The 13196-nt window shown below is 32.2% G+C and overlaps 1 protein-coding gene across 1 annotated transcript; it reads left to right on the forward strand.

Moving 5' to 3' along the window:
- The first annotated feature begins 4827 nt into the window (after positions 1-4827).
- Positions 4828-7802, forward strand: LOC141632392 (protein FAR1-RELATED SEQUENCE 5-like). The gene is made up of 4 exons (XM_074444942.1): positions 4828-5031; positions 5130-5871; positions 6909-7405; positions 7497-7802. The coding sequence occupies exons 1-4, from the start codon at positions 4828-4830 to the stop codon at positions 7800-7802; spliced, it is 1749 nt and encodes a 582-aa protein (XP_074301043.1).
- Positions 7803-13196: the final 5394 nt, after the last annotated feature.

Here is a 13196-nt window from a genome sequence, read left to right on the forward strand (position 1 = left end):
CCATAGACAAACAATCACAATCACAACCGTCACAATACAATTACAATATTAATTAAACAATAAATCTCAACACATCAACAATCATCTCATTATGGGACTAATAATGAGTAGGAAATCCTACCTGGAAAGGACAACAATCAGACGGTCTCTACAGCTGTATCAAAAAGCCTCTTCTACAAAACCTCCTCCTATCATACAAACATATAACACTACCAAATCACAATCTACACAAAACCCCCAAATCCCCATATTAGGGTTTAAACAACTTAAAGGAAATACTATACAAATGGTACATAGGTCTTACCCTCGACGCAAGGATCTCAACGGTATAACGAACGGTGAAATCCGACCTTCCAAACTCCGGGATTTGCTAACAATGCGATTAAAGTGAAAAACGTAATTTGCTTTCTCTCTTGACAGTAATTTAGGTTTTGAAAAGTGTTTAAGAACAATGACGGAAAAGCTTAAATACTTTAATCGCATAATTAACAAAACCCGAGAAATAACTCCCCGTAAACCGGCTACTCGATCGAGTAGCTAAGGTACTCGATCGAGTGCCCCCTTACTCGATCGAGTATCCTAGTTACTCGATCGAGTACCCAACAGGTCTGAAACTATTTTAAAACGCAACTCACCCTTACTCGACATAGTAAGACCTACTCGATAGAGTACCCAGAGACTCATAAATACGGAGTATTACACCCAGTGTCACGCAAAGGTGACCAACTCTAGGACTCACTAGACAACAAACTATAACAGGACTCGTCTTACCACGTAGTGCGTAGTCCCAGTCTAAGTACATGTACATGACTCTACGACAATCTGTACCTCCCACTAGGGTACCCAATCATATAGCTGTATAAGAACCCGTATGCCTTAGTTCATTATTTTTTGCCCTTACTTTAATTATTCCAAACTTAAAATATCCCAAATATTGTATCTTATTTGAAATACATTACTTCAAAAGTTCGTAAGTGAACTACACTTTTATTTCTTCAATATAGAAAGTTTAAACTTTACTTTCCAAAGTTTAAAATTATTTCAAGGTTAAAAAGTAATTGAAGCTACTGTACTAAAGCTAGGATAAGCTAAAAATTTAATGTACTTAGTAAGATATATATTATTGGGCCTTAATGAGACAAACTCTTAAAATCAGATTTTTAAAACTTGACAGCAGTGCTATAAAATTAATAATTAAATACCAAAAAATCGAAATGATGCAAGGCCAACTCTCATGATTTCCTGTAGCTCTTGGCTACAACTTTCATTTTAAAACCAACTTCAAAAGACGAAAGTATCAGGGGTCTAAAAATCCATTTCTAAAAACTGACAGAAAACAATATCCAGAAAGTTTCAGTTCTTAAAACGACTTTAAGAAAATATTTTAAGAGAAATTAAAATTCTAAACATAACTAGACATTATAAAGTTTCTTTGAGAAAAAGATTACCATTTTATTAAAAGGAAAATATGTTTTACAAACTAAACTTTGAGCAAAAGTCTGAAACGCGGTTTACATGCGACCAGTTCACAAACAATTTATATTGAGAACACTATACATCAAAAACCAGTGAAATTTTACTGAGGTAATCTATACTTCAAATAAATAGGAGTCTCGTTTTTAAATTTTCTGGTTTGAGCAACTTAAACAGACGAAATGCATTTTACAAACATCCTGTCAGAATTGACAGATTTCATAACGGTTTTCACAAAAACTTGTAAAATGCCTATAAAATCGAAAACAATGTTTCACAACCTAAAATTTTACACAAACCTAAATTTACAGTGTCTCGGCAACATATTAAATTTTCGAGAATTAACATTAAGATTTGGTATTTTAAATCGAATTAAAATAGTTCAGCATTACTAATATCGCATAAACCGTATAAACATTATACAATGTAAAATAAATACTAAAATTCCGAAACAAATACCACAAAAACTCATGGTAGCATATAATAAGATATAAACTCCAGAAATAAAATTTTCTCCGGAAAAATAAAAATAAAAATCGAATTAAAATTTCTAATAACCAAAACAATGATTAAAGCATAAAAATGATTATATCACCCAAACGAATTTCTGTTTGACAAAATAAAAATATGTATAGTCAAAATAATATATAAAAATCATAGAACCAGATTTCAATAATTTCGAAAATCATATATGAATATAAATCATCATAAAGTATTAAAAACTCAATAATACATGCAACTACAACAAGTAAATCGTGTAATACCGAGTAACGTCGAAGTTACCTCAATTCGCTATCCGAGTCGACAAGAGATTCGTCATAAGTATCCTTTTGAATCTCGATAGTCTTGACAACGAACACAAAAATCAACCGAATCCATGCCTCTAGTCAATTTTGTGCGCCAATCAATCGTCCACTCCGATAAAAAACAAACTTGAATTAAATAAGGAAAACAAGAATATTAACTGAGGTTGTAGATGGGTCGAAATAAAGAACCAAGAAGGTATGTACGTACGTAGAATTATATACGTATGGAAATGAAGAAGCAAGAAGGCAAGCACGTATGTAAAAATTCGTTACCCAAAATAAAGAAGCTAGTAAGCAAACATGTACGTAAATATTTTTCGCAGAAGAAACGTTGCGGCATGAGCATGAGCATGAGCATGAGCTTTTGGTTTCGTCCCTTTTTTTGTTTGCTATAGAATAAAACCTAATGAATCTAGAAAAAAAGTAGAGTTTAAAAGAGATTAAAATAAGAAATAAAGTCTCCTTAAAAATTATAGGTTGATCAGTCAAAATAGTTGTTTAAACAACCAAAAATATCTTCCCATTCTAAATAAAATAATTAAAATAAAAGGTAAGATATAAAAAGGTAAGATAAAAAAAAAATATCTTATACTCCCTCCGTCTTAGTCAATTGTTATCTATTGCTTTTGGCACAAAAATTAAGAAAAAAAGTCTGAATGAATTTGAACCATACAAATTACATAGCCCCACATGCAATGAAATGTGATCCACAAAAGGTTGCCAAAAATAGAAATAGTTAACAATTCAATAATACACCCAAAAATGAAAATAGATAACTATTGACCCGGACGAAGGGAGTAAGTTTTAATAAATACAAAGTAAGTAAGTGCATAAGATACTATGTATTTACTACTACCACAGGATTAAATCACTTTTCCATTTTACGAATATGTGACATATAATTAAAAGTCGGCACATTTATAAAATCAGACTAAAAATAAACAAAGTACGGTTTTAAATAAAAAAAATTAAATAAAACCGCAATTCAAAGAATAAAAATTAAAATCTTATGAATAAAATTAAATAATTAAGATTTATAAATTAGCGGGTGTTACAATGTTGTTACAAGTTGTAATTGTTGTCATTACATTTTATAGCCCTAATGTTACAAAGCTTAATATTTCAGCTGCAAAAGACTAGTCACTAGTTTTACAAATTAGTTCATCTTATGTTGTTACAAGTTGTAATCTTTGTCATTACATTTTATATCCCCAATGTTACAAAGCTTAATACTTAGAATTATTAGCTGTGTTACATTTTAAATATTTTATTGTTTAAAAGGTTTAATGGTGTGATATAAAGTTGGATTCAGTGTTTTACAATCATCTCTCTATGTGTCAAAAATTTGTGTTACATTTTGTATTTCGCTGAACACGCAGCTTTAAACAATCATCTTTTTGAAATCGTCTTATCAAGTAATGTGTAGCTAAAGATATGAGCAAAAGAAAACGTGCATTGATGTATGAGTATAAAGCAAGCGTATACAACTCATTAGAATGGATGAAGTAACAAACATTGATTCATTCATTCCCTTGCAATCCAAATGTATTACAATACACACTATCAGTGTCACACAAAACGTTTGTTGCAAGCGTAGTTTTATTGAACATGTTTGTTGTTAAAACCATGGCCCAACTAAGTCAAATTCGTCAACCCTACTATCCCGGCCGTTGGATAAGTATATTAACTCACGAGATTTTTCCACGCTACATATAAGAATTCTGTTATATGACTCATTCTCTCTCCTCTTTTTTGAAAATCTCAACTTAAATTACAAAATTCCTTTGCTTTTTATTCTGTTGTAAATTGATTTCTCCAGCTTCTTAAGGTAAATTCAAGTTCGTACTCAATGGAAATCAATGCAAATCAACAACCTCCTACTGTTAATTCTGGTATGAATTCATATTAATTTAATTTATATGCATGTGTTTTGCTGTTTTTTATAATTTGAGTTTTGAATTCATATTTTTATTCATGGTTCTTATTCATTATCCAGGTTGCTTAATGGAAACCAATGCAAATCAACAACCTCCTATTGTTAGTTCTGGTATGAATTCGTTTTAAATTAGTTTATATGCGTGTGTTTTGCTGATTTTTATAATTTGTGTTTTGAATTCATCTTTAATTCATTGTTCTTACTGATTATTCAGGTTGCTCAATGGAAATCAGTATAAATCAACAACCTCCGACTCTTAATTCTGGTATGATTTTGCCTGACTTCTATGAATCCTTAATTCATCGTTGTTTTATCCTTAATCTGATTCAATTATTTTTGTATTCATGTTTTTTTTTGTGCTTTTATTTTATTTTATTATATACAGACTTCTTATAACACGTCTTATTCAATTTGTACCACATTACTGCACCAGTTGTACCTTTACAATGTGTTTTTTGTAGCGAGCAATGCCAATGTTGCTAATGGTACACCTACATGTGTTGCATCCACTTCTACTACACATATTAGGCATCCACTTATTTTGATTTTTACACCTGGTGGTAGTGAGCAATGGATGAGGAGGGTAGTAATGGAGTTTACTCCTAGATTGGGATGTTTTTTGCTACACTTGTTGAAGCGCTTCTATTTTACAAAGTTTATGCTCTGTCATATGGTTTTGAACCTAGGCTGTATACTACCAAAAAACTACGAGGTGGTGAAATATATAAGAAATATGTTGTTTGCAATCGCCAAGGTTATAAAGAGAATAAGAATGTGGAAAACAAGGGCAATACAAGGTTAGTGAAAATTACAAGGGTAGGTTATCTTGCAATGATCAGGTTTAGATATCACGACGAAGGTTATTTTGTTGACATGTTCCATATTTTCATAATCACATTCTTTGTTCTGTTAAGGATGCTCATCTCCAGAAATTGACAAGAAAGCTTAATGCATTTCACAAGCATACAATCATCAATAACTCTAACGTGAACATTGGGGCTTCAACAAGTTTCAGGCTTTGTAAAGAGTATACGGATGGATATGAAAATGTTGGTGCATCATTGACAGATTTTAAGAATTTAAACAGGGATATTAAGTGTTTTATAGGTAGTAAAGATGCACAAATGTTCATTGATCGATTTAAAGAAATTGCTGAAACACATAAGGGTTTTTATTTTGCCTATTACACTGATGAAGCACATATTTTGCCTAGAGTGTTTTGTTGTGATTCACAATCTACGCAGAACTATTCATTGTTTGGTGATGCTGTTAGTTTTGACGTGACTTATCGAACCAACAAATATGATATGGTGTTTGCACCTTTCACTGGTGGTGATCATCATAAGAAGTCTGTTACATTTGGTGCAAGATTGCTTGAACATGAGGATGACGAATCATTTAAGTGGTGTTTTGAAAAATTTTTGGATGCAATGAATCAAAAAGAACCACAATGTTTTATTACTGATCAGGACCCTGCACTTATACTGGCTGTTCCTGCTGTTTTTAATAAAGCTCGTCACCGCTTTTGCATATGGCATATCATGCAAAAAGTGACCGTCAAAGTAGGTTCATCCATATGCAAGGACACAGGATTTCTGTCTCGTTTCAATTCAGTATTTTGGGATATTACCTTGGATGTTTCTGTGGGAAATATCGGTATACTTCATCAAGAAATTCAGATTATAACGAAATTATAATTATGAAATTACGAGTCATAAACGAAATTGCATAAACAAAAAGAATAGAGATTAAGAATCAACCTTTGGTCCTAGCAATTTGGCCTAAGAACAATATCGAGATCGATATTCTCCTAATTGTTGCACCCAAAATGCTATGAGAAATGCCTCTTTTTTTTGCTAGAATAGATCCCTAATTTCTTATGAATTTTTAGGGTTTGTGTGATGTGAGAATTAAGTCAAAAAGGGAGTAAGGAAAAATGATCATATTTCTCCTCTTAAAACCGTCTAAGTGAGAGCAAATTAAGGAAGATATTTTTTCTTCCTTTTTTTCTCTTATTTCGGTTTCACCAACCACAAAAATAAGGAGAAAAATCTTCTTATTTTTGGTTGTTCTCAAATTGTATATAATGTGTATCATATTAATTGTCAATTATGTCGACATGTATTAATAAGTCCACACACAACAGTTTCTAGTCGATTTATTAATACCGGTATGTCAACATTTTATTATGACAATTTCGCATAATATATACATTAACTATAAATATAACATATTTATAATTTGCTAATTAAATATAAATGGTTACGTTTAATTACGAATTAACATCTTAATTCGTTTAAGCTAACATTATATAAATTAATTAAATATAACAGTTTAAATTCAATTTACGAATAAACAATTAATTCGTCTCAGCTGACATTATTTAATTGAATTAAATAATCGTCTCATCATCACATTGACTAACTGTTTAGTCAAATATATGGACTAACCTTTTAGTCATATAAGGCATCAATGTAATTATATTTTCATACAATCACATCTCTCAAACACATCCTTTAGGTGTGACTTTTAGGGACCAGTTGATCACCGGCATCAGTATGATAATAACGTCAATCTTCTAGCAAGCCAACCGTTATTAAGTAAACGTTAATCAACTGATAAAACACTAAGTATACCCTGTGAACCTATAAGAGATTTGTATACGTTATCACACTAACTGTGGAGGACACTAGCTCCAACAGTTTCTGAGTTTGAGTTTAAGTGGGCGGAGGTTATTAAAGAATTTAAGTTGGAAGATAACTCTTGGTTGGACAGTATTTATGGTGACCGTGCAAAGTGGATTCATGCATATTTTACTGATTTGCCTATGGGTTGTATATTGAGAACTATGCAAATATCTGAAAGTGAGAATTCCTTTTTTAAGCGTTTGGAGAATAAGTTTGGTACTCTGGTTGAATTTTGGTTGAGATTTCAAAGTGTTATGGACCAGCATCGATATGCACAAACCTGCGTTGATAAAGATAGTGATCATTCACTGCCCAATTTAGTATCACCACTAGCAATAGTGAAGGACGCTTTAACTGTGTACACCCATGCTGTTTTCAAAGAGTTTCGAGAGGAAGTCGAGACTGCTATATGCTCATGTGGTGTAGTTGGAGTAACATATGAAACTTATCATGAGTATTCTGAATTTGGTGATGGAATCATTGGTAAAATTTTCCAGAGTTGTGTACACTATTCTGACTAAAGAGGCCTCTTGTGCATGCAAACTGTTTAAAAGGAAAGGACTGTTGTGCAGTCATATTATTTGTGTTTGACAGGGGAAACAACTTAGTAAAATTCCCGAGAAATATATATTGAAATGTTGGACAATGAATTCTTACAGGACTACTTTTATTGATGCACATGGTACTGTAGATGAAAATGTTGATGCTACTCATTATCACAATTTAGCTGTCTCTAATGTTTGGACTGAGTTCTATTCTATTATCCCTGTTCTGAAGTCACTCCCGGAGGGTCAAGTTCAGGAGTTGTCAAATTTTCTGAAATCATATCGTGAGAAATTCTGTTCGCAGAGTCTTCCAATGACGAAAGATCAAGAAATGGAGCAGTTGTTGGGGGTGTAGTTCATCTTCTATTGTGACGATATTACCTCCACGTCGTGCAAAGAATAAAGGTAGTGGGAAGAGAATGTTGTCTATTAAGAAAAAGGCAGTACATAAGGCGAAAAAGCCAAAAAGACTCTATAACAACTGCAAACAAATGGGTTATCAGGACAAAAGAAATTGCCCCAACCCTTTTGTCAAAAAGGCTCCGGATACAACAAATGTATGTTTTAATTTAATAGATCTTTTTTTTTTATTTCCCCCTGATGTTGTTGTTGGTAGTCTGTGCTGTTGATATTGCCATTTTTTTTCCCACAGAATGATTCATTAGAAGAAGAAGAAGAAGAAGAAGAAGAGGAAGAAGAAGAAGAAGATGAAGAAGATGTATCTGATTAAGAGTAGCCACTTAATTATAGTGTTACATTCTAAGAGATTCAATGTTACAAAGCTTATTAATTAGAAGAATCAGCATCCTCGATTTTAATTGTCTTACAATTATTTTTGTTCGTGTTACAAATATTTTTTCTAGTGTTATATTCAATAAGTCGTGGAACATAATGTCTTTTTGATACTTGTATGCAATGTGCGTTTTATTGTGTTATAAATCATGATCCTTAAAATAATTATTCATTTGTTCTTTTTCAAGACAATAGTCTGACATTTCATGTGCTACACAATTTTTCATCATTTCACGTGTTACAATTTTTATTTTGAAGTATCACAATTTATAATCATCACTGCTACAATCATGAAGATGCTGTAAACATCTAGGCGTTTTGGTACAATATTCATAAATAACTGTTACAAATGTTGTATATTGTGTTATAAATGACCTTTTTTATCACAATATATATATATATATATATATATATATATATATATATATATATATATATATATATATATATATGGTTATTTATGTAACATAGATGAACGTTTATTGTAACACAATATACAACATTTTATAACCTTTTTGTCCAGGGTATTATAATTTATATAACCCAACGTGGCAGAGTTAATCAAACCAGAAATTTGAAACATAGTTAAAATAATTCTTGTAGATGTTAAAAATTTTTCATCATTTCATGTGTTACAATTTTTATTTCGAAGTATCACAATTTATAATGACCTTTTGTATCACAATATTCATAACTAACTGTTACAAATGTCGTATATTGTGATATAAATGACCCTGTGTATCGGAATATATATCTTCATTCAAGTGTTGTAATATTATATTTCTGTGTTATAATCGACATTTTTATTGCTACATTTGACAATTATAGTGTGTTATTTTATGTAACATAGACAACCTTTATTGTAACACAGTATACCACATTTTGTAGCCTTTTTTTGTCAAGGTTATTACAATTTTATATCAACCAACGAGGCAGAGTTAATCAAACCAGAACTTTGCAACATAGATAAAATAATTGTGGCAGATGTTAAAATATTGTTTTATTAATGCAAATAGTCAAATTACAATAAATAAAATTCTTTAATAATAAAATCTAACAATAACATAGAGTTTTATTACTTCGCCCACATATTTTTTTATGGAGGCAGTGCGCAAATTGCTACGTTCAACCTGTTATAGGCAAATACATCATCTGCATCAGCGAGTTCTATCCCTCTCTGTCTGGTTGCATACGGAACTTGTGTATACGCTGTGGTGTAGTTGAAGTATTTGGAATCTAGCCTTGAAGCAACTCAAAGATGTGGTACTCGTTACGGGTTGTAGGTTGCAAACCACCCAGTCTGACTATACCCATCTGATTCAAAATTACGTTGTAATTTGAATGCTGATTCACAGTTATGAGTGTCTGAACCAAATTCAATCAACACAACTCATAGGAATTGGGAAGTTATTTCACACATCGCAGAGCGTACACCCGTTACAGGGTAGCCTAGATCAATTAATGTATCATGTAGTTTAGAGAGATATCTACATAGATACTCACCCGTTACAGGGAGAGTTCTACCGGGCACATTTGTTAAAACACATGTAAAAGGAGTTACCAATTGATATGCCATTAATGTTTCTCAACAAGAGGATGAAGAACTTTTATGGGCGATTTTAAATGCAGTGTTAAAAAAAAGAGGAAGATGTGACTATTTATAAGGCAAAATTCGTTTGACTTATTAAATGAGGTGTTCAATTCTGGAACATAGGTAATTGCATCTCTTCTTAAGTGCGTTGAACTTTCCTGAACAAGAGGAAGAGGAAGTTTATGGGCATATTCAGTGTATAGCATTCACTTTGTTTCAAAATTTGGAATTAATAACGTTCACTATGTTTCATATTTTATTAAATTAAAAAGTAAAGGCTTTTTGATAGTTTGTGATACAATATGCATATTTGATTGTTATAAAGCTTATATATCATTTTTACTGCTACAATCATCAAGTATATATAAACAATTTGGCCCTTTATTATTTATCACAATATTCTTATTTAACTGTTACAAATACTGTATGTTGTGCTATAAATCCCATTTAATATTTCGAGAGTTACAATCTTCATTCATAAGTGTTATAATCGTAGTTTTTCAGTGTTACAATCAGCAAGCTGTAATCATTCAGGTCTTTTGATACCAGTTCTAAAATATGCATGTTAAATTGTTACAAATGTTGTATATGGTGTTATAAATCACATTTGTTTCAATATATATATATATATATATATATATATATATATATATATATATATATATATATATATATATATATATATATATTCATTTCAGTGCTATAATTTTAATTTTGGTAGTTGTTACTTTTGACATTTTTATTGTCACATTTGACTTTTTTTTATTTGTAACTTTTATGTGACATAAATGAACTACTATTGTAAGGCAATATAGTATCATTTGTAACCTTTCCTAGAGTATTACAATTGATATACTCCAATATCCAACATCACAACAGAAATTTTAGCACAGTTAAGATAATTATATGGCAGATGTAAACTTTCAACAAAATTCACAGTTTGTGTAACCAACCATTTAAACGCCAATCAAAATACTTCATATTCTTGTCCAAAAGTACCTATTAGCATAAAAGTTTTTTAGACAATGAAAGCATAACAATTTCTTTGGCATTCCTCTCCTACCACCTCGGCCTCGTCTTCCACCTTGTCCACCACTTCCTGCTCGTCTAGCACCCCTTCCACCATCGCACTGGTTGAACCTTTTTGAGCATTGCTTTTCTTTTTTTCATTTGGTGGTAACAGTGGTTTTGATGCACTGCGTAACACGGGTTCTTCAGTGTTCAATGGCTGCTCATTGACAGTGCTTGATGGATTCTTTAGCCTTATTAACAGTTTTTTTTGGCTCCAGCAGCATCCTTTTATTTTGGAGCAGCATCTTTTGTTTTCGCTTGTGTATCTGATGCATCTCTTTGTGGTTTAGATGCTTCCATATTTCATCTTTTTCCTGAATGAAAGTATTTGTTCTTGAAAGTAGGTCTTCCCTAACTTCATTGATGTCTTCTAGGATAAGTGTTGTAGCCATCTCACCACAGTAGTTTCTCCTAATTATCTTCTTGCTAAGTTCTGATTTATACAGCTTGCCTTCATAACACAACATGTGCATCATCAGAAAACAACCCGACTCCTCGTCTAGATCATCAGGTAACTGCCAAGTGAAAGGCACATTGACAATATTTCCCAAATTCGGAGCATACTCAAGATTATCATTGTCCAAGGTGTTATTCTTTGACGCCAGAAAGTCGAACATTGCTCCACCCTTTGATTCCAAAAACAAGTATTAGTATAGTTCATAACTTTGGACCACATAAAAAAAGGGTTACAATTCAAGTGAACATACCACTATGAATGCAACTTTATACACGTTACAATTTGGCCAGATTCATATGTTTTATTATCCAATACTTCATCAGACCCCTTTTCTTGGTTCAAGCAGATACAGAAATAGTGATTGTTCCACAAAATGGGGACGAAAACCAGTTCTTCTTTTAGGTTGCAATCAAGTAAAAAAAAACCTAGTAAAATCACACAGTAAAACAATGTAACATAAAAAAGTGATAAGTACAACATACAAAACTAATGTTTGTAACATAACTATATGTCTAATTCCAAAAAAAACCAGTGGAATCACTCAGTAAAAAATGTAACATTAAAAACTGATAATTATAACATACAAAACTAATAATTGTAGCATTCCATATTTCTAATTCCAAAGAAAAAAAGTGTTGGGTTACTTGGGTCTTTGTCCTCTATATCATTCAGCAGTAACGACCAGCATTCAATTACATCAGCATTGAGATGAACTGTGGGCCTCATGGACATGGAGTCAGTCCTTTCCAGAAACACTATGTCCTTATAAACAACAAGGTTTTCACTACATTTTCAAAATAGAATTATGTTAGCCAATTTAATGTAAGCAGATTTCTGAAAGTAGAGAATTAAGTCTGAAAGTTGCTTACTTAGGCGGGAAAACATGGTCATCTAGGAAGGCATAATCCACCACCTGCTTTCTTAAGAGCAGCATACCAGAGAATAGTGCTTGATTACTGATGTGAACATTATTTGCGCACATTTAGTCTTCTAATTGAACCTATTTTGCATACTTTTATAACATTTCATGACCATTTTATCCGTCAAATGCTTTCTATTTTGCTTTCCTAGTGCATTTTATATGTTTTATACGAAAGGAGATAATAAGGCGGAAATTCCAGTCTTTCGTGCATTTTTGGAAGCTTGTTGACGATATTTGATGGACTAAGTATGAAGAGGAGGCAATAGTGATGACCAAGGAAGTAGAAATAAAGAGTATATAGAGGCATCTTAGGCTAAAAAGCAAGGATGACGAGAAGGAAGACATTGCAAGAAGAAATTGCTCGAAAACCAAACCAAGGGTTGATTCTTTAGCTCTGAAAGTATGCTAGATGAAACGGCGTCGAAAAATTAAATGATCTAGGCCTTTGAATCACTCCAATAGGAGTCCGGATGAGGAAATGACGTCCGTTTTACAATCCGAGTTCAAGTAAGGCATGATACAGCTCAACCCACTCGGGACAAATTCAACCCGCTCGGGTTGAAGCTCAGGATGCTCGTTTTCAGCTCGGGACGAGCGTATTGCTGGACAGGAAGTTTTTCCTTGCTATGTGAACCATGATCCGCGCATATTTCTTGAAAGACTAGCAAAAAGGAGACTCGCATCTTTTTTCGAGAGGAGCATTTCCCTACTCAAACTTAGCAATGCTATTTACTAAAATACCCTTGCTTAACCTAATGATGCACCACTATATATACCCCATTTGTAATAATCAAACCACCAAGTTCCCATATTAGAAATTCCTCTTAGATTAGATTAGGAGTAGATTAGAATAGATTAATCTCAATCTTTCCACAAAATTACACATTAATATTTCCTTAATTATTGTTCAAGTTTA

Source organism: Silene latifolia, chromosome Y (assembly GCF_048544455.1).
Source record: "Silene latifolia isolate original U9 population chromosome Y, ASM4854445v1, whole genome shotgun sequence".
NCBI lineage: Eukaryota > Viridiplantae > Streptophyta > Magnoliopsida > Caryophyllales > Caryophyllaceae > Silene > Silene latifolia.